This window comes from Jaculus jaculus, chromosome 9 (assembly GCF_020740685.1).
Source record: "Jaculus jaculus isolate mJacJac1 chromosome 9, mJacJac1.mat.Y.cur, whole genome shotgun sequence".
NCBI lineage: Eukaryota > Metazoa > Chordata > Mammalia > Rodentia > Dipodidae > Jaculus > Jaculus jaculus.
Window position 1 is genome coordinate 26,677,618 of NC_059110.1, and position 27,861 is coordinate 26,705,478.

The window sequence follows — 27,861 nt, forward strand, 5'->3', positions numbered from 1 at the left end:
ATCCAGGGTTCCATCTGGGACAGCAAGAGGCCTTGGTGCACCCATTATCATTCTCTCTGCATGCAAATATGTAAATTAAGATTTTTTTAAAGAAATCATTTGTGCTAAGCATGGTGGCGCTCGTCTTTAATCCCAGCACTCGGGAGGCAGAGGTTGGAGGATTGTCAAGAGTTCGAGGCCACCCTGAGACTATATAGTGAATTCCAGGTCAGTCTGGTCTAGAGAGAGGCCCTACCTTGAAAAGCCAAAAAAAATTTTTTAAAAAGAAATCATTTGCAACTTTCCTTATTAGAATCATTGAAAAATAAGATTTTAAAATATTGCTGGGGACTTTCTTTATTATAATTATTGAAAAATAAGATTCTAAAATATTGCTGGGGGTCTTGTAAGTCTCTACTGTTTCTCACTTTTTAATTGTACTTGTTTATTTATTTATTTACTTGGTGTGTGTGTATGTACACTCATGTGCACACCAGGGCTTCTTGACACTGCAAAGGAACATCGGACAATTGTGCCACTTTCTGAGTTCAGCTTATGTGAGTGGCTTGGGAAGAGAAGCAGGACCAGCAGGCTTGGCCAGCAAATGCCTTCAACTGCTGAGACATCTTCTCTGCCTCCATTACTATTTCTTTTTAAATATTTTATTTATTTATTTATCTATTTGCAAGCAGAGAGAGAGAGAGAATGGGCATGCCAGGGCCTCTTGCCACTGCAAACAAACTCCAGGTGCATACACCACTTTATGCATCTGGCTTTATGTGGGTACTGGGAAATTGAACCCAGGCAAGCAGTCTTTGCAAGCATGTCCTTTTAAGTGCTGAGCAATTTCCCTGGCCCTCACTACAACTTCTTCATACCTGTCCATATAAGCCTGGTCAATTTAAGAAACAAAACAGTGAATTAAAATGAACTTGTTGGCATGCAGGTCTGAGGTGGGAGGAAGAAATAGTAGGAGAAGGAGAGAGAGGGGGCGACATGGGGCTGGCAGCATGTGGAACCGGCAAACAGATTTGTCACTTGGGGACCCTCTCAGCAGCAGCGATAGATGCATGTGGTAACTGCGTCATTGCCCTGGAGATTAACATTCAAAGGGAAAGAGACTACAACGACATCAGGCACAGTTAATCTCCAGAGGATTACCGTCCCCACCGCTTGCTGGCTCGTAGGCAGCAGTACCATTTTGGTGGCCTTGGAGGTAAAATTTACTCTCACTTACTTTGGAATCATAAGAAAATTTTCGAAACTAAAATGTACCCCACCTCCTTGACATGAGGTGCTGAGGGCTTAACCCAGGCCTTCATACATGCTAGACAAGTACTCCGCCAGACAGTAGTTTAGGCTGGCCTTGAACTGAGATTTGGCCCATGCTCGCCTCAAACTTGCCATCCTCCTGCCTCAGCATCCTGAGTTCTGAGGTTATAAGCAAGTGCTACTACATCCTGCTCCAGCTACCTGTCAAAGAAGGGTCTTGGTGTCTTTCGTTTCCATCTCCTTCCCACCCTGTACAATCTACTGTTCCGTCCCCAAGGAGCAAAAGGGAAGGGGTAATGATGGGTTCCTTGTGCAAGTGAACCTCAGTGAGCTCCGTCCCTTACATGCGTTTCTACTTTGTGCTGCTACCAGAACCCGTTCAAGTGTGATTCTTGCTCAGGCAAGAAAGGAAGATAGTTGGGCTGGAGAGATGGCTTAGCGGTTAAGCGCTTGCCTGTGAAGCCTAAGGACCCCGGTTCGAGGCTCGGTTCCCCAGGTCCCACGTTAGCCAGATGCACAAGGGGGCGCACGCGTCTGGAGTTCGTTTGCAGAGGTTGGAAGCCCTGGCACGCCCATTCTCTCTCTCTCCCTCTATCTGTCTTTCTCTCTGTGTCTGTCTCTCTCAAATAAATAAATAAAAATTAAAAAAAAAAAAAAGAAAGAAAGGAAGATAGTTCAGTCCCACTTCAAAGAAATCCATGTGGGGGCCGCAGAAGGAAGGTGGCTTGCTGTCGTGATAGTAAGTACCAAGTGACATCACTTTGTACTTAATGTTGCAAAGCAAGAAATCCCTAACACCATGTAAGGAGAGTGTGGACAAAATGTGCTTGGCTCGTTGTTTGGTGACTGGGAGACTTTCGTTTAAATAATTCATGGCAGGGCTTCGCAGTGTATGAATGCACGCTGTGTATATTCAGAAATAACAAGGCTCAGTGGTATGGGACTCGAGTCTAGACCCCAGCTCTTAAATTTCTGGTAAGAAGTAGAGAGGAGCTGCCAAGATCGTGATGAAAATGACTGTGAGGACAGCCCAGAGAGGATGAGTGGATTGGCTGATGTCCCAGTTTTCCAGTTGCCTAAGGAACCTCTCTTAATCTTGCCTAGTGACTTCTTAAGAGCAGTTTATGGCCTGATAAGGTCTACAGTGTAGTATATGCACCAGTTTCAGTCCTTGTTATTGTTTTTTTTTTTAAGTGTGTGTGTGTGTGTGTGTGATATATACATATATATGCCCATGGGACACCCATGATCTCACCAGTGGTAGAGTGCACTCACCTATGGTGAGTGGAGTGAAATGTTGGGTGTCTCACTCCATCACGCTTCCACCCTATTCTTATTTGAACAAGTCTCTTCCCAATCCCAGAGCTTGCTGCCTTTCTTTGTTTCTTTTTTTCTTCCTTCCTTCCTTCCTTCCTTTCCCTTCCTTCCTTCCTTTCTTTTTTTCCTTCTTTCTTTCTTTCTCTTTTCACAAGCTCCAGAGATTCTAGGGTCTCCACTTTCCTGAGTGTTGGAGTTATAGACCCATGTAGGCACAGCCAGCTATTTAACACGATTCTAAAGATTCAGGTTCTGTCAATCGCAGGCTCCTTTGGGCTCTCGTGCTTGCAGAGATAGCGCACTTCCCTGCCGAGCTAGCTCTCCAGCTCCCGGTGCATGTTTTAATGTGGCTTCAAGGAGATGGCACAGAGGCCAGTGGAGTCTGTGCCGCTGGGACCAGAGGGGCTTGTGCAACGCCGTGGAATAGGAAGTCAAGTAGGCCAATGGTAAGTACCAGCCATCCCCCTGTACCTTTGGATCTGTGATGGTGTGAATTAGGCATCTTGTGTGTTTTGAATGCCTGGTTCCCAGGTGATGGGTAACTTGGGAGGTAGAGCCTTGCTATGGGAGATGTGTTGTTGGGGGTGGGCTTCAGAATGTTATAACCAGCTCCCCACTTGACAGAACTTGGCTCAGCCTCCTGATGCTGTTGTCTAGTTGATTTTGGCAAGGAGGTTATGTCCAGCCTCTGGTTATATCATCCTTTCCCCTGCCATCACGGAGCTTCCCCTTAAGATTGTAAGCCAGAATAAATCCTTTCCTCCCGTAAGTTTTTTTCTGATTGGGTGTTTGCCCCAGCAACAATCTGTAACTATTACAACAACAAATGGTGCTGAGAGCAGATTGTTGCTGCTAGAAATCTGAGTGTGTGGCTTTTGGCCTTTTAGAGCTGATTTGTGGGAGGAATGTGGCAGGATTTGAAACCATGGCCTGAGAGATAACTTGTTGTGCTCCAAGCAGAGCTTGACACATCAATCTATCTAAATGCAGTAATAATAACTGTGGAGTGTGCAGGTTTGGCTTATAAAGGGAAAAAAGAACTTTGTTTAAAATGGACTGGAAGCAGTTTGTGCGAGAGGCTCACTGCATCCTTCCTGCATCCTGAGAACTTGTGCAGGGTTGTGTTGTGTAGACATGGACTGGCATGAGCAGATGGGTATGGCACAGAAAGATCTGAGCTGGAGACAGTGCCGAGTCAGCTGCGATTGTTTTTGGGATTACCACCACTGAGACTGAGTCAGCTTTTTTCTGCTTTGGGACAGCAGAAAGAATGAGGACTCTGTTGAAAGCAGGGAGCCTGAACCCTGATGGAGTGTCCTGTTCTTCAAAATAAGCTTTATATCCCCCTGGATTAACAACTTTGGTAGCCCACCTGGGAGTACGGGCATATAACAATTATGGAAAAGAGAGGTGTATCAGATTTGCAGTGTGGTTTGTTTTTGTAAATGGCACTGGGCAATGTGAAGCAAGGCTGTTGGAACACTTGTGTGGAGGCCCCAAGGAGCCAGTAGAAAGAACTGTGAGTTGCAGCGGAGTCCCCAGCCAGGACTATGGGTCAGCTGCCAAAGGTAGGTGCCAGCTCGGGATGGAATTTTCCCCGGGCTGTGAGCATCCCAGATAGAGGGGCGGAACTGGAACTCCAGAGACTTAGTCACAAGTTAGAGGTGTTGAAGCTATAGGATTTGATATTTGTGCTGTTTGTTTTAAAACTTGTGTTAGTTCAATCTTTCTTTGCTATGCCCAATGCCATTTTTTGCAGTGTGAATGTTTAGTTTGAGCCCCTAAGCTATTTTGGCTTTATAGGCTAGTAGTTAAGTGATTTTGGATTATGGGGATGTTTGAACAGTATTGGAACAATGAGGACTTTTTTTGTTTGTTTTTTGTTTCTGAAGGTATGGTCTCACTCTAGCCCAGGCTGATCTGGAATTCACTATTCACTATGTAGTCTCTGTGGCCTCGAACTTTCAGTGATCCACCTACCTCTGCCTCCCAAGTGCTGGGATTAAAGGCGTGTGCCACCACACCTGGCTTAAGAACTTTTTTTTTTTTTTGAGAGTGACAGACACAGAGAGAAAGACAGAGGGAGAGAGAGAGAATGGGCGCACCAGGGCTTCCAGCCTCTGCAAACAAACTCCAGACGCGTGCGCCCCCTTGTGCATCTGGCTAATGTGGGACCTGGGGAACCAAGCCTCGAACCGGGGTCCTTAGGCTTCACAGGCAAGGGCTTAACCACTAAGTCACCTCTCCAGCCCTGGCTTAAGAACTTTTAAAGTTGCATTTCACATCATGGATAGTCATGAGTTTATGGGGGCCACAAGTGGAATGTGGTGGCTTGAATTACATATCCCCATAAACTCACATGTGTTTAATGCCTGGTTCCCAGCTGGTGGCAATTTGGGAATTGGAGTCTTGCTGGAGGAGGTGTGGTGTTGGGGGTGAGCTTATGGGTGTTATAACCAGCTTCCCCTTTCCAGTGTATAGCTCACTCTCCTGCTGCTTTTTGCCACCTGCTGTGGCACAGGTGATGTCCAGCCTCTACTTCACCATCTTTCCCTGCCATCATGGAGCTTCCCCTTGAGACTGAAAGCCAAAATCATCCCTTTTCTTACAAAATCTGCTATTGGTTGGGTGTTTTGTACCACCAACAAGAAGGTAACTTCATCATTTAGTCTCCTCTATAAACTTGTGTGTTTGGGGGCTGGAGAGATGGCTTAGTGGTTAGGCGCTTGCCTGTAAAGCCCAAGGACCCTGGTTCGAGGCTTGATTCCCCAAGACCCACGTGAAGCCTAAGGTCCCAGGTTCAATTCCCCAGGTCCCACGTAAGCCAGATGCACAAGGGGGCGCACACGTCTGGAGTTCATTTGCAATGGCTGGAGGCCCTGCAGTGCCCTTGCTCTCTCTCTGTCTCTCCCCCTCTTTCTCTGTAAAATAAATAAATACAAATAAAAATATTTTTAAAAGACTCATATGTTTTGAAGGCTTGATCCTGAGCTGATGTTAATTTGGGAGGTGGAGCCTTGCTAGAGGAGATGTGTTGTTGTGGGTGGGCTTAACGATGTTATAACCAGCTTCCTCTTGCTAGAACTTGGTTTCTTTCTCTTTTATTAAATTTTATTTATTCACTCATATTTGAGACAGAGAGAAAGGAGAAAGAGAAAGAGAAAGGAAGGGAGAGAATGGGTGCAACAGGGCCTCTAGCCACTGCAAGCGAATTGCAGACACATGTACCACCTTGTGCATCTGGCTTACATGGGACCTGGGGAATTGAACCTGGGACCTTAGGCTTCACAGGCAAGTGCCTTTACCATTAAGCCATCTCTCCAGCCCTTGGTTTCTCTCTCTTTTGTTGCTGTTTTACACTTGCTGTGGCAGAGGTGGTATCCATTCTCTGCTTATGTTGTGCTTTTCTCTACCATCATGAAGCTTCTCCTCAAGACTATTAAGCCAAACTAAATCCTCCCCCCCCCCACAATCTATTTCTGGCTAGGTGTTTGTCCCAGCAATGATAAAGTAACTATAACAGAACCCAGTAAATCAATAAATCATCCTCTATGAGTTTATCCTGAAGTGGTGATTAAGGATATGGCTAAGGATTTAGCTAGAAGCTGTATGTATTGTTTATGCAGCAAAGGCCAAGAGAAACAAGCTGGGGGAAGTTATGGTGTATTTATACACTCTAATAACTCTTCCTAGAAATCAGCTAAGGGCATGGAGCTGAAAAAGGAACCCATGTGCCAATTTTAAATGTGTAGGCGGGCTGGGGAGTATGACAACATTTTAAAGCATAATCTCTTCAAAACAAAAAATGAAAATGTAAACCTGCAAGTTACAGAAACAAAATACACACACTTTAGGATTATAAACAAGTGGAGGCTGCCTCTGTTGTAAAGAGATTTGGAGGGAGGGAACAGAGGCGAGAACACAGAGTTCAGAGAAGCTAGATTATTTTCTGAGTATTTCTTGTTTTCTAGGTTTGACTTCTCTGATCACATATCTTGCACCTAATTATCCCACAAAACTGGGGTTGATATGTATAATTTCTAAAATTCAAAGGCAAAAAATTAAACAAGCCTAATTATGTATTACTGATTTAATTGCATAACCACAGATAAGAGTTATTTTAATTTCTAAATAGAACATATGAATGCATCCCTAAATGTGATACACCTTAAGCACAAAAGAGCTGCAAAAAAAGAAAAAATGTTTTAAACCAGGCATGGTGGCGCACGCCTTTAATCCCAGCACTTGGGAAGCAGAGGTAGAAGGATCGCTGATAGTTCGAGGCCACCCTGAGACTACGTAGTGAACTACAGGTCAGCCTGAGCTGGAGTGAGACCCTACCTTGAAAAACCGAAAGAAAAATAAATATGCAGATTTCTGTAACTGTATTAAAAGCAGTACTGACGGCTTGGATATCCAGTGAATATTATGTGTCCATTAATATAGAACAAAGAAAAGCAAATAATTAATTTAGTGTCATTGAGAACCAAAAGTTCCTATGTGAAGATTAAGTGAAAACCATGTGGGACATTCATCACTCTCTGCTTCGTCACTGTGGACTGAGTACAACCAGCTGTGTTACGCTCTCGCCCCACACCCTCGCGGCCATCATGAATAGTAATCTGGAACTGTAAACTGAAACAAACCCTTCCTCCCCCAAAGAAATGAAGCAACAAAACCCCTGTGGACTTGAATTTGAATTGAGAATATAAATCCAAACTTACCATGCATTGTAACGTTTAAGGTTGTTTCCAGTTTTTTTATTATTATTTTATTTATTTATTTATTTGAGAGCGACAGACAGAGAGAAGAAGAGGCAGAGAGAGAAAGAGAGAGAGAATGGGCGCGCCAGGGCCTCCAGCCACTGCAAACAAACTCCAGACACGCGCGCCCCCTTGTGCATCTGGCTAACGTGGGTCCTGAGGAATCGAGCCTCGAACTGGGGTCCTTAGGCTTCACAAGCAAGCGCTTAACTGCTAAGCCATTTCTCCAGCCCAGTTTCCAGTTTTATTAGAAATTCATAGAAAGTATGTGCAGACCAGCTAGCTCTGGAGTGCTCCAACAGCAATGCCTAGCTCTAGATTCCATAGCACACCAGAAGCTACCAGGGCTCCTTGGTGAAAAGTTGATACCAAGCCTGAGGTAGAACAAGGACAAGATGAGCCTGGAGCATTTTTCTACCCCAGAAAGAAAAGAGACTAGTGGGCTGGAGGGATGGCTTAGCAGTTAAGGTGCTAGCCTGAAAGCAGAAGGACCCAGGTTCAATTCCCCAGGACCCATGTAAGCCAGATGAATAAGGTGGTGCATGCTTCTGGAGTACATTTGCAGCAGCTGGCGTGCCCATTCCCTCTCTCTCTTTTTCTCTCTCTCTTTTTCTCTGTCAAATGTCAACACAAATGAAGTAAAAAAGAAAAGAGATTAGTCACCCACAAATGTCAAAAGCACTGAAGATTTCTCTTGATGAGGTTTTACTGAACAAGGATAGACCAGGGTTGTTGTTGTTGTGGTTGTTGTTCATGAAGAGTAACTAACACTGGCAGGTGTGCATGTGTGTTGCATGCCTGTAACCCCAGCACTCAGGAGCCAGCGGTAGGAGGATCACCCACGAATTTAAGACCAACCTGGTCTACATAGTGACTTCCAGGTCACCCAGAGCTACATAGGAATACCCTGTATCAGAAACAAAATAACTGGGCTGGGAAGATGGCCCAAAGGTTAAACTCACTCACCTACAAAGCCTGCCAGCTTGGGTTGGCCTGGGTTTGATTCCCAAGTACCCACCTAAAGCCAGATGCACAAAGTGACACATGTGTCTGGTGCTCATTTGCAGTGGCAAGAGGCCTTAGTGCATCCATTCCCATTCTCTCCTCATAAATAAATAAGTAAGTGAAAATATATATCAAAATATTTTTTGAGGGCTGGAGAGATTGCTTAGTGGTTAAGCACTTGCCTGTAAAGCCTAAGGACCCCAATTTGAGGTTCAATTCCCCAGTACCCACGTAAGCCAGATGCACAAGGTGGTGCATGCGTCTGGATTTCATTTGCAATGGCTGGAGACCCTGGCATGCCCATTCTCTCTCTCTTTCTCTCTCTCTACCTCTTTCTCTCTCTATCTGTCACTCTCAAATAAATAAATGAACATATGGGCTGAAGAGATGGTTTAGCCTGTGAAGCCTAAGGACCCCGGTTCGAGGCTCGGTTCCCCAGGTCCCACGTTAGCCAGATGCACAAGGGGGCGCATGCGTCTGGAGTTCGTTTGCAGAGGCTGGAAGCCCTGGCGTGCCCATTCTCTCTCTCTCCCTCTCTCTGTCTTTCTCTCTGTGTCTATCGCTCTCAAATAAATAAATAAAAATTAAAAAAAAAATAAAATAAATGAACATAAACAAAAAAGTTTAAAAAATATTTTTGAAAACCAAATAACTAAAATTGAGTCTTATCTAAATACTTATACACACAATAAAATATGTAAGTGCATAATATCAGAATCTCTCAATGTTCAACTTTGAAAGATGATGAAAACCAAATCACTATTTAGATGGGTGGTGAGTAATATCAGCATTTGTCTCTTCTCTGTGAACTGTATTTCAGGAGAAAGCAAATCAGCAATGACAAGAGGTTTCTTGTAGAGTATTCCAAATAGCAAGCAAAAAAAAAAAAAAGGAATGACATACCAGCACATCAGTGTTTTGCAACTCTTAATGAAATAATGGACCAATCCAAAGAAAAGCAGCAGTTAACAGCCCCAGGAGAAACACCTGAATACCATAGACTTCTGAAAGATACCACTTATCAGGTAGGCTTATCAAAAAAAAAAAAAAAAAAAAATCAAACCTGAATCTGATCAGGCCCAAACTGCCAATTTTCAGCAACCATGGGAGACAGAAGGGTTCAATCAGCAAAATGCAGACTGTGGCATCTGCAGAGCCCAGCCTGGGAACGGGAACAGCAGGGAAAGGAGACCGCTCCTCACAGCCATCCGCTGCACCGTATGAAGCTTACTGCACTCCTGACTGAAACAAATTGTCTTTTTTCTCCCTCCTCTTTCTTTCTCTTCTTTAGGGTTTTTGTTTATTTGTTTGTTTGTTTGGTTGTTTCTGACATATGTTGCCCTGGCCACCCAGCTCTCATCAAATTACTTTTTAAAAATATTTTATTTTTATTTATTTATTTGACAGAGAAAGAGGGAGGGATAAAGAGAGAGAGAGAACTGGTGCACCAGGGTCTCCAGCCGCAGCAAATGAACTCATGACACGTGCGCCCCCTTGTGCATCTAGCTAACATGGGTCCTGGGAAATCAAACCTGGGTCCTGTGGCTTTGCTGGCAAATGCATTAACTGCTAAGCCAGCCCCTCATCAAATTACTTTATTTTTATTTATTTATTTGGAAGAGAAAGAGGGAGAGAGGGAGGGAGAGAGAGAGAGAGAGAGAGAGAATGGGCACGCCAGGGCCTCCAGCCACTGCAAACAAACTCCAGATGTGTGTGCCCCCTTGTGCATCTGGCTAACATGGGTCCTGGGGAACCGAACCTGGGTACTTTGGCTTTGCGGGCAAACACTTGAACCCCTAAGCCATCCCTCCAGCCCTCATCAAATTATTTTTAAAGCCTGAATTATTTATGAGGTATTGAGGAAATTTGAACAATGTGTAGATATCTGGTTATGGGGAATAATTAATTTTGGCAGGTTAGTAATGGAATTGTGATTTTTTTTAAATGTCCCCTGTGAAAAACATGTTATATATTGGAATGTTAATGTATGAAAAGACATGGTAAAGTTTGTTTTAAATAATTCATGGTATCTAGGGGGTTGGGACTTTGGGGTAATTGATGAAATAATATGAATCAAGAGTTTAAAAAAACAATACATTGGCCAGGCATGGTGACACACGCCTTCAATCCTAGCATTTGGAAGGCAGAGGTATAAGGAACACTGTGAGTTTGAGGCCAGTGTGGGATTACAGAATTCCAGGTCAGCCTGGACTAAAGTGAGTTGATGTTTTGATGATTTAGAGGGACATTATATGGTTTGTATAGTTTGTTTGTTTGTTTTTGTTTTGTTTTGTTTTATTTTTCAAGATAGGGTTTCACTCTAGCTCAGGCTGACCTGGAATAATTCACTATGTACTCTCAGGGTGGCCTCGAATTCTCGGCAATCCTCCTACCTGTACCTCCAGAGTGCTGGGATTAAGTTTGTATCATTTTAATTGGGCTTGAAAATTTGCAAAATAAAATAAAGAAAAAAATTCATGCTGGATGTGGTGGCACACATCTTTAATCCCTGAGCTTGGGAGGCAGAGGTAGGAGGATCACCATGAGTTTGAGGTTACCCTGAGGCTACACAATGAATGTCAGGTCAGCCTAGGCTGGAGTGAGACCCTACTTTGAAATTCTGCCCCCCAAAAAAATCATAGCTGGGCATGATAGCACACACCTATAATCAGAGCATGTGGGAAGCTGAGGCAGGGGGATTATAATTAAGGCTAGTCCTGAGTATATAGTGAGATTCTGGCTCAAAAAAAAGGAAGAAAGAGAGAGAAAAATATTAGAGGGCTGGAGAGATGGCTTAGCGGTAAGGCACTTGCCTGCTAAGCCAAAGGACCCAGGTTCAATTCCCCAGGACCTATGTAAGCCAGCTGCACAAGGGGCACATGTGTCTGGAGTTCGCTTGCAGTGGCTACAGGCCCTGGTGCACCCATTCTCTCTGTCTGTCTCTCTCTCTCTTGCTCTCTACTTGCAAATAAATAAATAAAAATAAATATAGAAAAAAGTATAGAGAAAACAAAGAGAAAGGGGAAGGAAGTGGAGGGGAGGAAGAGTGAATTTATAATAAACAATCCACTGTTCCAATGGCATTGTCTGGTAACTAGGGGAGAAGTGAAGAAACTGAGTGGACAGAGACCGGCGTTTTGGAAGGTGCTTCAGATGAAAAGCTGAAGCAAGGGGTTTAGAGGAGTGGAATGCGAATTACGGAAACCTAAGGCGTGGCCTCTAAATGGATAGACAGTCAGCAGATCTCAAGAAAGGGCTCAATGACTGGGAGGAAATGGCAGAGCCAATGATCTGAAAAAGCTGTGGAGTGAGTCTAATGGCTGTCAGGGCGGGGAGAATTGAACAGGGAACTAGATAGACTATGAGCACCAGGAATTTTAATGCTCCATTCGCTGTTGAAGCCCACACACCCAGACCAGTGAGGACACTCAGTCAAGTGAAGAAAACTTAACTTTTACCTCCCCTCGTTACCTAACCCTTCTTCAGGTGAAAGGGACTCAACTTCTACCTGGTGGCTCATGGAGGCTGACTCAGTGCCCGGCCCTAAGAGGTAAATGATCAAGACATAGGTCAAGTCATGCAGCTCAATCTGCTATCCACGGAAGTCAGTCAGAAGTGAGCCTGCACATAAACCAGCCCAGTCCAAAATGAAGCCCGAGGAGAGCTGGCGATGCGGCTCAGTTGGTGGACTGCATGTGTGGCGTGCACAAGGCCATGGGTTTGAGCCCCACCACCAAATAACCCAGGTGCAGTGGTGCCCACCTGGCATCCTGGCACTTGGGGGTGGTGCAGGCAGCTCATCCTTGGCTACACAGTAGGTGGCTACGTGAGACCCTGTCGCAAAGAAAATGAAGCCCAAGGATGCTTTTAGTCTCATGGACATGGTTATTGAGACAGAAAAGAAGCCATGTTTCTTGGCTACAGGCTGGGAGGAGAGAGAGCTGGAGGGAAACAAGTCATTGGTTTTGTTATTGACCCTCTGGAACAGGCTTCACCCACAACCAGACCTACCTCTGAATCTTTCATTCTCACATCAAGTTCAGGGCCAAGTACACAATGAGCCACATTCTAAAAATCGGCTAAGCCGCATTGATGCAAGACTTTGAAGTCCAGGAGGGGCTCCCCAGACTTGTGTCCTTGTCCTTATTGTTACAAAGAATTGATTGAAAACAGACTTGCTAAGGATAAGTTACGGATTGCTGTTTACTTGGGGAGAAAGGATGAACTGTGAGGTTCACTCAGGGAAAACTGGTATCTAAGAGAGGCTAGAGCAGCTCCTGGAAGGCAGACCCAGAAGCCCAGGCTCAGAGAGCACACTGACACGCTCAGGAAGGAGCAAAGCAGCAGAGCATGGGCCCTGTTCCTCCGCCACTCAGGAGACAGCCAGAAGATTAAGGGGTGATGGAGCCCGAGCTTAAGGGAAGAATAAGAGAGGGAAAGCACCACAGCAGAGACTGGAAAATTCAGACTGCAAGAAGGAGGAGTCAAGGTGAGTCTGCTGGGCCACGGGGCGGCCTCCTTCCTGTGGATCACAGGTGCGGCTGGGGCGAACCTGGTCCTCAGACTCTGGTGTGTCAAGAGAGCGAGACCTGATTGGCTCAGGGGCAGAGAGGCTGAGCTGAGGAAGAAGCCCGAAGTTCCCGCAGGGTCTTGTCACTGTCAGCCGTCTTGGAAAGGACAGGTTCAGACAGAGCATCCCGGTCTGCTAGGATGGACGCCATGGCATCTTCTTCTTCCCTCTTTGTGTATCTGTCCAGAACTGCCTGTCAAAAGCTGCCTGGGGGCTGGAGAGATGGCTTAGCGGTTAAGCGCTTGCCTGTGAAGCCTAAGGACCCCGGTTCGAGGCTCGGTTCCCCAGGTCCCACGTTAGCCAGATGCACAAGGGGGCGCACGCGTCTGGAGTTCGTTTGCAGAGGCTGGAAGCCCTGGCGCGCCCATTCTCTCTCTCTCCCTCTATCTGTCTTTCTCTCTGTGTCTGTCGCTCTCAAATAAATAAATAATTTTTTTAAAAAAAGCTGCCTGGCTCCTGTTTCTCCTTCAGCGTCACCGAGTTCTAGATGCAAAAGGAACTCACAGGCTTGAAATGGGGGTGTCGGTGCAGCCGGCGTTCCTCCCTCCAGCAAGGAGGACCAAGAGGAGAAAGAGGCCGGAGGAGCTACAGGTCCCCCAAGCCCATGTCCTGGCCTTGGCTCCACCGCAGATCACCTGAGGAAACCAGTAAAAACAGTTTCCTCAACTGCATTCCAGGTGTGCTGAGCCAAAACATGCACTGCTCAGGGGCACAGTCTGTGTTTTACAAGTTCTGAGTGATTCAGATGGGACACGCCTGTCACCTGCTAGTGACCTTGACTTCCCGTTGTCGAGGGGAAGGGCAGCAGAGCCCGACTTGCTGCCGAGGCTGCAGTCTGTATGAAGCGTGGACTCTACATGTGCACAGTGGTTAGGCTAGGTGCATATACCTCTGTTTTGATTCTCTTTGTGGAAGCCCCAAATTAATTACTTACACTATGCATGGGGGTCTAGCAGGCTCTGTTACATCTGTTTGACTGCTAAATGCCTTTTCTTCTTCCCTCAGCTGTATTCTGGTAAATTGAGATAACCATCAATGTGATTACTAAACAGGACTATTTTTTTTATTTTTTGTTCATTTTTTATTTATTTATTTGAGAGCGACAGACACAGAGAGAAAGACAGATAGAGGGAGAGAGAGAGAACGGGCACGCCAGGGCTTCCAGCCACTGCAAACGAACTCCAGACACGTGTGCCCCCTTTTGCATCTGGCTAACGTGAGACCTGGGGAACCGAGCCTCGAACCGGGGTCCATAGGCTTCACAGGCGAGCACTTAACCGCTAAGCCATCTCTCCAGCCCTAAACAGGACTATTTTGAACCATCTTTATTTTATTTTATTATAGAGAGAGAGAGAGAGAGAGAGAGGGTGCACCAGGGCCTCCTAGCCACTGCAGACGAATGCCAGATGCAAGTGCCACCATGAGCATCTGGTTTATGTGGGTACTGGAAAATCAAGCCTGGCTTCTTGGGCTCTGCAGGCAAACATCCTAACCACTAAGCCATCTCCCCAGCCCTGGATCACCTTTAAACTTATTAATTATCCTTTCACTTTTCTGAAACAACAAGAAAACCCAGGGCAGCCACATGATTAGTAACTTTGAGATATCAAGGTTATCTAAGACCAGGGATTTTTCCACAATCCTACTTTACCATACTTAAGCTCTGGTCTTCCTTTGGTTCCCAGAGATGGTTTCCCCAAAATTAATTGCTGCGAACATCCATTCTCGCACCACACAAGACCCTAAAGTGGCAGCATGGGAGAGGGCATGTCCCTTCCTTGAGTCTCTTCTCAAAGCTCCTTCAAGGCTGAAGGAAGCTCTCTAGCTGTACCAGGTGTATAGACAGCACACGGAGCTCTGGCTGGTCGTGTCTCCTGCTGCTGGAAGCTGTTTCTCTCTGCTGTGGATGCTGAAGGGAGCCAGCTTCCTCTGTCATGATGGAACTTCCCTTAGATTCTGCATGCTCAAGATAAACCCTTTCATCCCATAACTTGCTTCTCATCAAATGTTTGTCCCCGCAACGAAAAGGTAACTGCAACACCGTCTCAAGGAAACGATGCAGATGAGTGATATGGAAGGTCACCTGACATGCCCCTTGGGCTTATGAACATGCGCGCAAGGGCCTGTCCATCCCATACACACACACACGCTGCGCATACACAAATGTGCCAAAATTAAAAGAAGGATCTCCCTAGGTTGTCCCTTGGGGGGGGGGGCCGGGAAGGGACTCTCCCAGCTGTAGGGGAGAAACCCCTCTTAGCTTGGGAGCATGTCTGCTTTTCTTCTCTGTTATTTCTACTCTCTCTTAAAATAAAATCTTACATAGTTTATTTTTTAAAAGGTGCCATCCATGGGATGAGTGTGAAATGACACACCTTGGACTACTGCAATATGTCACCCTTGGGTACTGTTCATGTCTTTCCTTGTGAAATCACCTACACTAGTCTTGTGTTAATTAAAGTCTTAAATGAAGTAAATGTCAGTAATCTGTGTTCTGCAACTTAAAATTTAAAAAAAATTTTTCTTCCTAGAGGACAACCAAAGGAATTTTCCATTTTTGCCATTTTTTGTAACAGAGTATTTAGATACGTGGACTCATGCAGCAAGCTTTTATTGGGTGCCTAGTGTATGTCTGGCATTGCGCTAAGTGCTGCGGACATAGATGCCGAAGGTAAATTCCTTGGCCTCACAGAACTTGCATTTTAGTGAAGTAGACATACAGTAAATTGAACTACTGCCTAAGACATCATGTGAGGTGGTTCTGGATGCTATAAAGAGTCTTTAAACACAATACAGCAGTGCAACTTGCTCACAAAATAGGAAGTAAGAACTTCAAGTGCATGGATTTGCTTATTAGAGGCCAATGGTTATCTCTGTCCACTGTCCTTCTGTCCTTTCCCCTCATAACAGCATGGGTGTTTCAAGTTTTCCTTTCCTTCGGAATGTCAGAATCTTCTCTTTATCTCATCCACCCCTAAAAACCACCTGAAGAATGAAGGAAGATGTTTTAAATGATTGCCCAGGAACATCTAAACCATGCGCAAGGTCAAAGCATGCACAGAACACGGATGGGGTGGGAAGAAGAAGAGTCAGGATGACCCGAAGCTCCAGACCTGCACTGCAGAGTAGAAAACAGTAGTCTTAGGTACAAGTGTTCACTTGACCCTTGAGTACTGCCCTCTCCTTTCTGACTAGGATATTTATGTCTTACCAAGCTATAGTCAAGCTCCTAAACCCTCCCCGTGGACCATTTCTGCTCTTCTTTTTAAAATCTAGCATTAGCAAAGAACACTTCAGTTCTAAGTCACTTCAGTGACAACCCAAGCTCCTAGATATGTGACCACCCTGGGCATCTGATCATCTCCCTCTCCTCCGTAGCCCCTCGGGGGGTGTCTGCTCCCCTGGCCTGCCCCTGCAGGATCCTGCTAGGTTGGTTTAGACTTCATTTTTCCCCCTCTTCCTTCCTTCCTTCTTTCCTTTCTCTCTTTTTCTCTTTCTTTCTTTCTTTCTTTCTTTCTTTCTTTCTTTCTTTCTTTCTATCTCTCTGTCTCTGTCTCTCTCTCTCTTTCTTTCTTTCTTTCCTTCTTTTCTGAGGTAGGGTCTCGCTCTAGCCCAGGCTGACTTGGAATTCACTTGTTAGCCTCATGCTGGGCTTGAACCTTGGCCTCCTGAGTGCTGGGATTAAAGGTGTGAGCCACCATGCCTGGCTCATTTTAAATTATTCATTTATTTGCAGTAGTGAGAAGGAAAGGGAAAGGGGGAGAGAAAATGGGCTCACCAAGGCCTCCTGCCACTGCAACATGCTCCAGATGCATGCACCACTTTGTTCATCTGGCTTTATGTGGTCCTGGTGTTACGGAATTTTGGGGGACAGGAGCTTTTTTTCCCCCTGGGGGGGGGGGGCTTGTGAATCCTAACTTTTAGATCCTTGTCCATTCCAACAAAGAATTAAGGAAACAGATTCTGAAAAGGTTAGATTACAAGGTTTTGTTGGTAAAAATTGGCATCCATGGGCTGGAGAGATGGCGTAGCGGTTAAGCGCTTGCCTGTGAAGCCTAAGGACCCTGGTTCGAGGCTCGGTTCCCCAGGTCCCACGTTAGCCAGATGCACAAGGGGGCGCACGCGTCTGGAGTTCGTTTGCAGAGGCTGGAAGCCCTGGCGCGCCCATTCTCTCTCTCTCCCTCTATCTGTCTTTCTCTCTGTGTCTGTCACTCTCAAATAAATAAATTAAAAAAAAAGAATAAAAATTGGCATCCAGGGAAAGGCTGGAATGAGTACACACACACACACACACACACACACACACACACACGTGGAAATTGAAAGGGACGAAAGCTCACATGACATGAGGGAGTAGCGAGCGCACACACTTCCACGTGCGAAGTGGACAATGAGGGTACAGAAGCTTTCTCCTTTATGTTAGAAAAAATGAAGCTACAGGATCGGTTAGTTCCGGTCCCATAGCTTAGAAGAAAGGAACAAAACAAGGAAAAAGCTCCTTCCCACCATCCCAGCCAGGCTGAGATGGGGGAAGAACACACCAGAACAGGGAGCCAGAAGTTCAGGTGTCAGGAGGAGGAAGGAACAGCTCATCGGGATGGGCTTTCCGGTCAGGCTAAGGTAAGTGAGGCAGATGGGGGTTTTCTGGGACTCAAGAACCTGGCTCAAGAAGGGCCAACATACCTAGATAGGTCAGATTGGGGAAGAGGTAGGGGTGCAGTCACTGAGGGTTGAGACTGGATCAGGTGCTGAATTCCAGTGCTGCCAAGGAAGGGGCGGTGACATCTGTTCGTTCCCTCTCTTTGGGGCCTCCCTAGCTGACCAGTTCTCCAAAAACTACCTTGTTCCTATTTCTCCCCTCACTGGGAAATTGAATCCAGGCCAGTAGGCTTTGTCAAGAAGCACCTTGAGCCGGGCGTGGTGGCGCACGCCTTTAATCCCAGCACTCGGGAGGCAGAGGTAGGAGGATCACCATGAGTTCAAGGCCACCCTCAGACTACAGAGTTAATTCCAGGTCAGCCTGGACCAGAGTGAGACCCTACCTCGAAAAACCAAAAAAAAAAAAAAAAAAAAAAAGAAGCACCTTGAACTGCTGACCCATCCTCTCAGCCCCAGATTTTAGACAGAACCCTTCTTGATCCTCATGTTCCCTTTGGATACTTTCCCATCCAAGGACTCCACTGTCTCCCCTCCCTCTCCCCCTCCGTGTAAACTTCAGCTGGCCCATGCTGAGTTCAAAGTCCAGCCCAACTTCTCTCCTTGGCTGCAAATCCCTTTATACATTTTGATCCCAAGATCCCCAAGAGTGTGCCTCACCTTGCTTTGACAAAAGCCACTGGGTGACTTCTTAAAGTTTTTCTTTAACATCTTCACCGCCTCCACACAGATCCAACCTCCTTTCAAATGGACTTTCTCAACTCAGAGCCATGTAACTGTGCTGAACTCCAAACCAAACTAGAAATATGTGGTCTCTGAAAACACTGCACATTCAATTTCCTCAACACACCACAAATGAGGTATTTTCTCACCTGAAAGAATGGAGGAGGGTGCTGGGTGGGCATGGGGTTTTCTCTTAAGTATACGTGGACACATACATATTGCTGCCCTCCATTCTCACTTCCAGTCTGCTCTGATGGGGACAGGAGATGAGAGCTAATGTCTCAGAGCGCGCACGCACACACACACACACACACACGCACACACACACGCACACGCACACGCACAAGCGAGGCACTCTTGAGAATGCAGTTGCATGAATGTTGCCCCGCCCGGCCAGGAAAGCTACAAGTTTAAACAGCGTCAGCCCTGGAATGAAAGGCTTTTGTAGGGAGGTGCTGGCAGCTGGATAGAAGCAATTTAAAACCAGTCCTACCAGTGTGACAAGGAGAGCAAGTCAACATCCTCAGAGGTGGCTCCAGGTGTGACAGACACAAACAGCCGGATTTCTTTGAAGGAGTCCCCGTAAAGGGAAGACCCCAGCGGGCACAGGACCTGTCCTGACGTGTATATCATTCTGGGGAAAATGCGGGACGGAGGTGTGGAAACAGTGCTGGGCACGGCAGATTTGCAGAGAGAACTTCCAGGAAAGGTGACATTCAAGTTAAGGAGAAGACAATTTGTCAGAAGGATAGTGTGAGAAGCTGAACTTTCTTTTTTTGTTTGTTTTATGAGGTAGAGTCTCACTGTATCTCAGGCTGACCTGGAATTCACTCTGTAGTCTCAGGGTGGCATTGAACTTTCAGTAAGTCTCTTACCTCTGCCTCCCAAGTGCTAGGATTAAAAGCGTGTGCCACCACGCCTGGTGAGAAGCTGAACTTTTTTTCTTTTTATAGAGAGAGTGTGAGAATGGGCGTGCCAGGGCTTCTAGCCACTGCAAATGAACTCCAGACACATACACCACTATGTGCATCTGGCTTACATGAGACCTGGAGAATTGAACCTGGGTCCTTAGGCTTTGCAAGCATGAGCATTAACTGCTAAGCCATCTCTCCAGCCCTGAGAAACTGAATTTTTGAAAAATGTTTTAATTATCATAAAATTCTTTTTAAGATCATCTTAAAGCTTAACAATGTTGAATATTCAGATAGAACAAAAGTCTTAAAATACTTAAATATGTCTCATAGAAATTAAGAACAAAGTTCCAAGGAAAATTGCCATGTTTTCCATCAATATTGAAATACCATGTTAAATAAGGTACTTATCTAAATTAAAACAAAGTCATCTGGAAATATAAAACATCTAGGACCAGGCGTGGAAGTGCACACCTTTAATCCTAGCCCTTGGGAGGCAGAGGTAGGAGGATTGCTGCGAGTTCAAGGCCAGCCTGGGACTACAGAGTGAGCTTCAGGTTAGCCTGGACTAGAGTGAGACCCTACCTCAAAAGAAAAAAAAATTCCAGAACAATGGCCCTAGACATGAGAAAAAAAAGTGCCATACAGTTCAGCATAGTTCACACACAAAAGTTTCTTACACACAAGTCATGCTTATTTCTCTTAGATATTGGGTCTATTCAGTGATGGGGGAAGAAATCTCTAAGCATGATTCAAAAGCAACATTTATCAACTAAAAGTTAATAGTTGTGTTGTTAGCCTAGCATTTTTCTCTCCTAAAAGTAATTTGAAAGAAATAATAACACCATTTACAATAATTTAGACATACTTATCTACAATAGCCTAAATAGGAATAACCCAGATGTTCATCACTGATGAATGGATAAATAAAATGTGACATGTCCATACAATGGAATATTATTTAGCAATAAAAACATATGCTATAAATTGGATAAGCCTTGATAACATTCTCATACATGAAAGGAGTCAGCCACAAAAAATAACAAATTTATATGAAAAGTCCAGAATAAACAAATTATTAGAGAAAGTAGATTTATTTGGCCATATCTGAAGGGAACAAGGACTGAAATAGGAAGTGACTGTCAATGGGCAGGAGGGTGATTTGGGGAGTGCTACATTTATTTTGTATGATGTTTTCACAATTCTATGAATGCTCTAAAACACTGAACTGTGTCCTTCAAAGGGTAGATGTTACTGAATGTAAATGACATCTCAATAGAGATGCTTAAAAGAAAGTTGACTGAACTTGGACCACTAGATCTAATTAAACTGGATTCATGGGGGCTGGAGAGATGGCTTAGCAGGTAAGGCGCTTGCCTATGAAGCCTAAGGACCTAGGTTGATTCTCCAGTAAGCCAGATGTACAAGATGGGCATGTGTCTGGAGTTTCTTTGTAGTGACTAGAGGCCCTGGTGCACCCATTCTTTATCTCTCTCTCTCACTCTCTTTACCTGCACCCCCCCAACAAATAAATAAAATAAAATGTTGAAAACAGAAGCTCATTCATCTAACAACCCTCTTTGAATCTCACTAAACAGCTGAGGCACAAGCACAATCACCCAGTACGGACATTTCGCCTTCCGAGATGGGAACGAACGCTGCAAGGACGACCTAGCCCACATTTTGAAGAAGGAACTGACTGAGGTCCAGTAACAAGAAACATCTTTAGAAAGTCAAATACAGGCTAGGGAGGCCAACTCTAGAAACCAGGAACTCACAAACAACACCCTTTGAAACCAACAGCCCAGAACCTGCCAACAGCTCCATGGAACTCTGACCCACGTACTGCTCTCTGTGGAAACACAGCTGCTGTCAAAGCAAAGACATTTCACTGAACAGGTTGACTCCAGATTTTTGTATCGCAGAATGAAGAATCCAGATACCAGAGGATGCAATTTCCAGTAGCGAAAGGTCAGGCCTCTGTTCAGCTGCCTTGAAACACACCACAAGAGCTCTAGCGACCTCCAGTGGTTACGATTGAAATTGCTTGGTTAATGATGCATGAAACAAAACATGATGTACAGAGATCATGGGTATGAGACTTGGTTCTTTTTTTTTTTTTTTTTTTTCTGGAAAGCTGCAATGTGTAGGGAGGGCATGTTCAAAGGAAACATAGCAAATGGGTATCACTAAATATGCCTTTCTGTGACTTTCCAGCAGTGACTGAAGAGCCTATCTTTGCAACCTGTCGGGAAGTTGTCTCCTTCCAATAAGGGAAAGGCACTTAATCTATTCTGTGCCCCACGGGTGCAGGAGTGAGAAGCCAAGGAAGAGCGGAAAAGTGGCTGATCTCAAGTCGTCGTAGCAGGAAGAGTGGAGGTAAAACAAGCCGATCTGGTCGTGCCTGACTCCCAGATGCTGGATACACCTGCCCAGGAACTCTAAAGGTGAGCCTCTCCACCAGTTCATGGAGAAAACAGCTAGATCCAAATGACAACCTTCGTGGAGTCTTACTCCGCAGACAGCACTAAGGAAGGGAAGGAGCTTCTAGAGTCCCCTGGGAAGGCTTGGAGTCTGAGCTCTCTGACCTCTAGGTCAGACAGTACCTAGATGGACAAAAGACACTGGCTCCCATTGTTGGCTGCAGGCTCCCAGAGATTCCCCTAGCCCATGGTCTTTTCTTTGGGGATGAAGCCTGGGAGACCATTTTCCAGAACTTGCTATTGGCCCAGCTGAGTTCTTCATTCAGGTCCAAGCACATTGAGTTGCTGTCTAGAATGTCAGTCAGTCACACATTTTGACTAGCTCTGATTTCACTCATGAGAACCTGTTTTTAACATTTAGCTGGCTGGTTAATAAGCCCCTGGCTGCTCTGCTACTACCTGGAGCCTGGTATTTGTTCGGCTAACTGGAAGGTATCCTGTAATAACTGAAGCATTGTGACCTTTGGGACAAGACAAGCTAATGGCCCCTAGAGCATTAATTCCTGATCAAAATGCTAGCTGCCCCAGGGTGGGATTTCAATTAACAAATGTCACACTGTCTATGCTAGAATATTTTAGGGGAAGGGAAAGGGAAGAATAAGTACAGGGATCCATGACACTGTATCCTTTAATGTCACTACTGTGGTCACGTCTCCTACATTTTTTCAGATTCGTCCATTAAATTAACAATCATTTATGAAGTGTCTACTTTTATACCAGATACCCACTTGGAATATATTGGCTATGTGATTGCTCCAAGGAGAATTTGATAAACTAAGAGGATATTGAAAATGCACTGGCTGAAGCTACTGACAAGTTTTTGCAAAATGAAACAGCCACCAGGCGTAGTGGCGCACGCCTTTAATCCCAGCACTCGGGAGGCAGAGGTAGGAGGATCGCCGTGAGTTCGAGGCCACCCTGAGACTACATAGTGAATTCCAGGTCAGCCTGAGCTAGAGTGAGACCCTACCTCAGAAAATCAAAAAAGAAAGAAAGAAACAGCGTCCCAATGGGGTAAATATGTTCAAGGTCTCCCACCCCCACCTTCACCCCAAGGCTCTGTTTAGGCCTCAAGGAGGAAGCAGGCATTAGAAGAGACTGTTTATGGGCCTTAAAAAAAAACAATTGCATCACTTTTTATAGAACAAAAGGAGTACACGTAAAGGCTATATAAACATTCTATTGTATTTTGGCCTCTTTATGAATCAATGAAACTGGCATCACTAGGGCTCCTTTTTTACCTTAACTGTGATTTAGAGCATCGTAAAAGAATTGTGAATAGGAATTCTTGACGTTGCTTGTTGGTCCAGAGGTCAAACCAGTGACTTATAAGGGCGACTCTTTCCTGAAACAGCTAGAAGAGAGGAAAGCGATGTCACTGTACGCTCCTAATATTCTTAGTTGCTAAGCAATCTTTAGGCAATCACCTACAACCTCACAGCTAATATTTGCGTAGCACATTAGAGTCTGCAAAGCACTGTCACTTATGTTGTGGGGAAGGTCTGTCCTTTCACTAAAGAGTTTTATCCAGGGACACAGGCAAGCCAGGGCTTGTTGAGTGGGCCATGGGAAAAACTGGCAGGGGTGTAATTACAGAGGAGCCCAGGAGGGCCTCTGGGAGACAAAGAGACAATGAGGCCTCCTTGATGTTGTTTTGACCTAGGCTAATGTGACCTAGGGCAACTGAGTCCATACATTTCATCCTGGAAATACAAGCAGGCCACACTCACTGAGCTGTGGAAATAGGACCACTGGACATAGATGTACATTTATTTACCCATAGTCCTGGATCCTCAGAACTTACATGAAACTGAAAAGTAGCAAGTCTGGCACAATGCCCCTCTTAGCTGTGTCTCCATGAACCATCACCCCTGAAAACTGGGCCTCAGAGGCCCAGCATTGCTCACACAGACACATACAAATCACTGTCTGGTTGGGCGTGGTGGCGCACGCCTTTAATCCCAGCACTCGGGAGGCAGAGGTAGGAGGATCGCCATGAGTTCGAGGCTGCCCTGAGACTCCATAGTGAATTCCAGGTCAGCTTGGGCTGGAGTGAGACCCTACCTCGAAAAACAAAAAAACAAAAAACATAAAAAACCACTGTCTGTCACAGATCAGGCCTTGTCACTGTCCTCCCTTGTAAACGAAGCTCTAAGGACCTGCTTCTCTTTCTCTGTCAAGGACTAGAGGACTGCCCTACAGTGTTCAGTGAATTATGAGGGAATTCAAAGAAAGCACGAAAACATAAGTGAATACCCTCTTGTCACCCCTCCAAAGTCCATTCCTTACTCCCCTCTTTCACTAAAGAAACTCCTATTTTGTCCCTGGAGGTACAGAGGCATGAGGGGAGACAGCTGTGACACCTCTCTTAGGTAGAAGCTGGGTCCCGAGTGAGAAGACTGTCTTTGAGACAAAGCCAGGTTTATTATTATTTTTTACTTGACTCACAAAAATAGATTCTTTTTTTTTTAAATACAGAACGCTTCTCGAATTTGCATGTCATCTTTGCACAGGGGCCATGCTAATCTCCGTATTGTCCCAATTTTAGTATATGTGCTGCCGAAGCGAGCAAAAAAATATATATATTCTTAAGAGAATTTTTTAACATGAAAATATGAGTGAGAATCAATATATCTCGATACAATTTTTTAAAATTTTTATTTATTTATTTGAGAGCGACAGACACAGAGAGAAAGACAGATGGAGAGAGAGAGAATGGGCGCGCCAGGGCTTCCAGCCTCTGCAAACAAACTTCAGATGCGTGCGCCCCTTGTGCATCTGGCTAACGTGGGACCTGGGGAACCGAGCCTCGAACCGGGGTCCTTAGGCTTCACAGGCAAGCGCTTAACCGCTAAGCCATCTCTCCAGCCCCCAATACAATTTTTACCAACTAAACTTGTCTATATCATAGCATGTGCAACTCACCTGCCTATTTAAAGATTTGTTGTTAAAAGGGGTCCAGGCACTGAACCTTGTGTGGAAGCTGTCCATCTCCAGAGTTTTCTGGGAAAAGTCTCCGACTGACATCCAAACAAATTCTTTTCTTCTGCTTCTAGGAACTGTAAGTTCGTTTAACAGATATGTAATCAAGATTGCTTAGAAACAGCCAACATAACTCTGTCCCCATAGGAATTGCAGAAAATCATATTTGTATATATCTGATTATATACATCTATATAATACAATATGCAGAATTATAATGTATGTATGGTTATATATGTACACATATATGATAAACCTATAAACATACACACAAGGTCCACTAACTCCAAATCATTGCTTTTATTCTGTCTTTACATATTTACATCCAAATCAGAACCTAAACAGGAGTTGCTTTTCCTTGGCTGGAAAAATGGAAGGCTAATCAAAATGTTTCAGGAAGTGCTTTTAACGACTCAGAAATTGGCACGCATTTAGTTACATATTGCTGCCTAGCAAATTACTCCAAAATGTAACAACGCTAGACAGCACACACGCATTATCTCAAGTTATCTGAGGGGTGGGAATCCAGTTTAGAGGAGTGCTCTATCCGTTTGCTGGGGCTACCAAAACAAAATATCACAAACGTGGGAGCTTGAACAATAGACATTTACTTTCTCACAGTCCTGGAGGCTGGAGGTCCAAGATCGGTTACCAGCAACCCTGTCCAGATGAGGCCTTTCTAGAAGGCTTGCCTTCATGTTGTCCTCACAGCAACTTTGCTCTGTCGTCACAGAGAGAGATTACCAGTGTCTTTGTCTGTTCTCCTTTTTCCTCCTCCTTTTTTTTTTTTTTTTTTTTGTAGCATCTCAGTCTAGCCTAGGGTGACCTGGAATCCACTAAGTAGTCTCAGGGTGGCCTCAAACTTATGTAGATCCTCCTACCTAAAAGGCGTGTGCCACCAAGCCTGGCTCAGCATGAAATCAAAACAAAACCTTACTTTCTTCAGACACCCAGCTGCTGTCATGTGAAATCCCTCCAGGAACTAGCATGAGGAGTTTTTATTTAGCAAGTTCCCAAAATCATTATTATGTTAAGGGATTACTGAGTTACGTAATGAGCCCAACATGACCGAAGGGAAAGTTGCAATCGCTGCTGGTGGGCTTGAAGTTGTGAGCAAAGTAAACTGTGTGTTTCTATGCATGCAAGTTTCCACGTGATTATTTTCCTTGTCTAAAATGTGAGTTTTGTTGGCTAATTCAACCAGGGAGAAATGGCAGATTGACAGTCCTTGAGTGTGTCTTCTCTTTCACTCCCTTTCTGTCTTTCCTGCTTTCTTTCCTTCTTCCTTCCTTTTCTTATCTTTCTTTTTTCTTTCTTTCTCTTTCTCTTTTTCTTCCCTCCTTTTTTTCTCCCTTCTTTCCTTCCTCCTTTCCTTTCCTTTCTTTCCTTTCCTTGAAGACAGGGTTTCACTCTGTACCTCAGGCTGGCTTCAAACTCCTCGTGATCCTCCTGTATCTATTTCACCAAGTCATTTATTTTCTTATTTCAGCATATATTTTTCCAAAGAGTAATTCCATAGGATATTAATAGTAGTTCCTCAGAAACAGAATCTGCGAATTATGATTGGGAAGTGATTGAATAGAAGAATTAAATATGTTCCTCTATTTGCAGAGAAAGAGGCAGATATATATTAAGAGAAAATGGGCACCCCAGGACCTTCAGCCACTGCCAATAAACTCCAGACACATGCACCACCTTGTGCATCTATCTGGCCTACGTGGGTCTTGGGGAATCGAACCTGGGTCCCTTTGCTTTGTAGGCAAGTGCCTTAACCACTAAGCAATCTCTCCAGCCCAGACTCCACCTTTTGTAAGTAGGATTAAGACCTTATGCAAGAAGCTTCTTCAGGAAGCATTGGATTCTTGTGGTGGTTTGGATATGGAAGGTCCTCCATGGATATATGTGTTCAATTGCTTGATGCCAGTTGGTGGTGCCCTTTGGGAGGTTTATGGATCCTTTGGGAGGTGGACCCTTACTAGAGGAGGTGTGTCACTGGGGATGGGCCTTGTTGTGTTATATTGCAGCCCTGTTTGGTGTACCTGGGCTTTCTGTTTCCTCCCTGCTCATGTGAAGGTGTGACTCTGGCTGCCTGCTCCTGCCATGCTTTTTCTGCCATGATAGGCTTCCCATCACAACTGTAAGCTAAAGTAAGTACTTTCCTTCCATAAGCTGCTTCTGGCCTGCTGTTTTGTGCCCGTGTCAGGAAGGTTGTGAGAACAGAAGTGCCTTCCTGTCCGGAGGATGCGGCATCAAGCACAGTTTTGGAAGCAGCATGCAGCCCTCACAACCAGACCTTCTGAGAGCATTTCTTGCACATTAATTAAACCCAAGGAGGTCATGGGAATTCATTCCATACAACTGTTCTGTCAGAAGCCCAGGTCCTATCCTGGGCATAGGCTATAGTTTGAATCTTGAATGCTCCCCTATAGCAGTTATCTTCTCATTCCTGGGACAAAACCCCACCAGAAGCAGCTTATAGAGGGACTGCCAGCCTTTAGTTCCAAGGGGAAGTTTCTTCGTGGTGGGAAAAGCATGGCAGGAGGGCATCACATCTCTCACCAACAGGGAGAAAGTACAAAGCATGAGCTAGCTTGCACTGGCAAGCAGGGAAGGGCTATAACATCCCAAGGCTTGACCCCCAGTAACACACCTCCTTCATCAAGGCTCTACCTCCCAAAGGCTCCACCAACGGGGGATTAAGTATGAGGCCTAGTCACAACCACATGGGATTTGGGGGAACATTTCACATTCAAACCACATGTGTTAAAGGCCCATATGTTAAAGGTTTGGTGCTACTGGTGGTGCTTAAAGGAGGTAGAACCTTTCTGAAGTGGAGCCTAGTAGGAAGTCTTTAAGTCATCCGGGGCATACCTTGATGATAATGGGTCCCCAGCCCCTTTCTTTTCCTCATTCTCCCCGTCCCCCACTTGCTTCCAGATAATGATATGAGTAGCTTTGTTCCACCATATATTCCACCATACCTTGCCACACACTCAACGTTTCAGGGCCAACTTCACGGCCTGTAGCCTCCCAAACTATAGGCCTCTCATAAATTGATTATCTCTGATATTTGTCATCGTGACAGAAAGCTGACTAGCAGAGCATATAATGCTACAATCTCTAGGTGGATAGGATTAAGTCAAATAGTAAGACCACAGTTGGAAGCCAGGTGTGGTGGCACACGCCTTTAATCCCAGCAC

At 45.1% G+C, this 27,861-nt stretch overlaps 1 protein-coding gene and 1 non-coding gene across 4 annotated transcripts in view; both read right to left on the minus strand.

Annotated features, from left to right (window-relative positions):
* Positions 1–24,711, minus strand: part of Ect2l (epithelial cell transforming 2 like) — a 75,914-nt gene extending 51,203 nt beyond the window's left edge. For all 3 annotated transcript variants that reach the window (XM_045159624.1, XM_045159623.1, XM_045159625.1), the window contains exons 1-2: positions 24,605–24,711; positions 22,921–23,033 (exon numbers count right to left, since the gene is read on the minus strand). In XM_045159624.1, coding sequence (XP_045015559.1) covers positions 22,921–23,033; positions 24,605–24,706 — 215 coding nt within the window. In that variant the 5' untranslated portion in view covers positions 24,707–24,711. The remainder of the gene's footprint in view (positions 1–22,920; positions 23,034–24,604) is intronic.
* On the minus strand, positions 24,148–24,251 carry LOC123463786. The gene has a single exon (XR_006639171.1). It is a non-coding gene; the product is annotated as a U6 spliceosomal RNA (small nuclear RNA).
* Positions 24,712–27,861: the final 3,150 nt, after the last annotated feature.